General features: G+C 35.8%; 1 protein-coding gene across 1 annotated transcript; it reads left to right on the top strand.

Moving 5' to 3' along the window:
* The first annotated feature begins 757 nt into the window (after positions 1 to 757).
* Positions 758 to 1,711, top strand: LOC114088122 (olfactory receptor 4K14). Its single transcript, XM_027929675.2, has one exon. The coding sequence runs from the start codon at positions 779 to 781 to the stop codon at positions 1,709 to 1,711; it is 933 nt and encodes a 310-aa protein (XP_027785476.1). The 5' UTR covers positions 758 to 778.
* Positions 1,712 to 2,942: the final 1,231 nt, after the last annotated feature.

Below are 2,942 nucleotides of genomic sequence, written 5' to 3'. Positions count from 1 at the left end.
CCCCATGGAAAGATTAAAGTCTGAATGGGGCAGATATACATGTTGGTATGGACTTGTTTATAAAATTCCATCTATTGTTAAATTATCTGTTACATATGAAACTTATATTGAAACAACCCCTAGCTGATCACTTTCATGTGCCTGGCAGTTGATAGCACTTTCACTTAACACCTCTCTTCCCTTCCTTCCTTCATTCTTTCCTACTTTTGTTCCTTTCTTCTTTCCTTCATCCTATTTGCCTGCCTTCCTGATTTTTCTACCATTCTATCTTCCTGCCTTTGCTTATATTTTAATTGATAAAATTATATATATTTATAGTGTACAAATTATATATATTTATGATGTACAAATATATATATTTTCATATATGTTGTGGGATGGCTAAGTCAAGCTATTTTACATGCATTCTCTAAAAAATTTGCCATTTTTTGTAGTTAGAACATGTAAAATCTGCTGTCTCCACAACATTGAAGTATACAATATACTGTTGCTAGCTATGATGTTAAATAGATTCTCTTGTGTAACTACAACTTTTTGCCTTTTGACCAACTTTGCCCATATTCTCTCACCTCCCACCATCTGATAACTACATTATACTCTGTTTTTATGAACTCTACTTTTCTAGATTCCACATATTATTAAGATCATGCAGTATTTGTCTTTCTGTGAGTGAGGACTCCCCTTCGCATAATGTGCTCTAGGTTCTTCCAACCTGACACAAATGACATGATTACCATTTCTTTGTGTTGATGAAATACAGAATCTGATACCTGGGACAATGGAAATGAAAAATTATTCGGTGGTGTCAGAATTTGTATTGCATGGACTCTGTTCTTCACAATATCTACAAAAATTTTTCTTTGTATTTTTCTCTGGGATGTATGTGGCCATTATTCTGGGTAACCTCCTCATTGTGGTCACTGTAATTTCTGCCCCCAACTTGCAGTCCTCCCCTATGTACTTCCTGCTAGGGAATCTGTCCTTCTTGGATATGTGGCTGTCCTCATTTGCCACCCCCAAGATGATCAGAGATTTCCTTACTGATAGAAAGATAATCTCCTTTGGAGGATGTATGTTTCAAATCTTTCTCTTGCACTTTACTGGAGGGGCTGAGATGGTGCTGCTGGTTTCCATGGCCTATGACAGATACGTGGCCATATGCAAACCCTTGCACTATATGACAATGATGAGCCGGCAGACTTGCATCAAGCTGGTGTTCATTTCCTGGGTCATTGGATTTCTGCATTCCATCAGTCAAGTAGCCTTTACTGTGAATTTACCTTACTGCGGCCCCAATGAGGTGGACAGCTTCTTCTGTGACCTTCCTCTGGTGATCAAACTTGCCTGCATGGACACCTATGTCTTGGGTATACTAATGATCTCGGACAGTGGCTTGATTTCCGTCAGCTGTTTCCTGCTGGTCATGATCTCCTACACTGCCATCCTCCTCAGTGTCCGGCAGCGTGCTGCAGGAAGCGTCACCAAAGCTCTGTCCACTTGCTCTGCCCATATCATGGTGGTCACACTCTTCTTTGGGCCCTGCATTTTCATTTACCTGTGGCCTTTTAGTAGGTTTTCTGTGGACAAGCTCTTGTCTGTGTTTTACACTATTTTCACTCCACTCTTGAACCCCCTTATCTACACATTGAGAAATGAGGAGATGAAAACAGCTATGAAGAAACTGCGGAACCAAGTTGTGACTTTTCACTGACTTCCTGCTTTGCATGGTCTCTCATGCTTCCACTTATTCAGGAGATACAGATTCTTAAATATGATTCTTATCAAAGATTTCTTTCTGACTTGTGTTTACATAATTATAATATGTTCTGTAAAAGGTGATTCACTTCAACAAAATTATTTATATAATTCATATACATATACATATACATATATATATGAATGCCTATGTAGATGATGCATAATCGTCACCCATATACATTTTAAAGTTAACTCTATGATTACCTTTCTTGTTAAAACAAGATTTATGTTACTAGTTATTTTGCTTAAAATGTTGATACAAAATTAATTTTCATTTCATAGTCATAGCCTAATATAGCAATGGGAAATATTCAAAACATGATATATTTGGCACTCAGAGGATAGACTGGGATTAAATAATAAATGCCCTCTGCATTTGTATCCTGATTTTCATAAGCTTTAGAGGACAAAATAGTTCACTAATTCAAGATATTATCAATTTTAAAAATCATATTTTTCCTTGTGTATATTATGCTTAATGCTTTTATTTAAAAAAAATGCTTGCAACTGATAGGCAATTTCAGTAGTTAGCTATAACATGGGAAAATCCATATTTATTAAAAATGCATTTTATGGCTAAATTATTAGGTGTAATAAGCTAATATGTTACAGTTAATATGAATTTGGTTATTAAATTAATACATTTCACCCAAAGTTGATTCTCAATAAGCACTGCATCTTTTACTGAGCTGATCCTACCCTTTGGGCCATCATTTAATAGGAAGTATGTTCTTGGATTCCACAAATTCAGATCTTATGCTGAATTTTTGTTTTTATTTTTTATTGGCCCTTTTTAGTTATACATAACATTAAGATTCATTTTGTCCTACTTATAAAATCATGGAATATGATTTTCTCAAATTCAGTTCCTATTACTTCCTCTTCTCTCTCTCCTCTTCCCTTCTCTTGTTTTCTTTTCTCTACTGTTCTTTCTGCTATTTACTTATAGGTTTTCTTTTAAAATTAGTGTCTTTGGATGTACATGATGGTAAGATTCACTGTAGCATATTTATACATGTACATAGGAAAGTTCCTCCTTTATCCCATCCCCCTTCCCTCCCACTCAATCCCCTTCATATACTCCACTGATTTTTCTTCTATCTTGATAGAATCCCCCCTTTTTTCCTCTTTTCTTTTCTCTCCCTCTTCCTCTTAATCTCTCTCTCTCTCTCTCTCTCTCTCTC

Source organism: Marmota flaviventris, chromosome 2, assembly GCF_047511675.1.
Source record: "Marmota flaviventris isolate mMarFla1 chromosome 2, mMarFla1.hap1, whole genome shotgun sequence".
Classification (NCBI taxonomy): Eukaryota; Metazoa; Chordata; class Mammalia; order Rodentia; family Sciuridae; genus Marmota; species Marmota flaviventris.
Note: the sequence above shows the minus strand (reverse complement) of the source record. Positions and strands in the feature narration are given on the sequence as shown.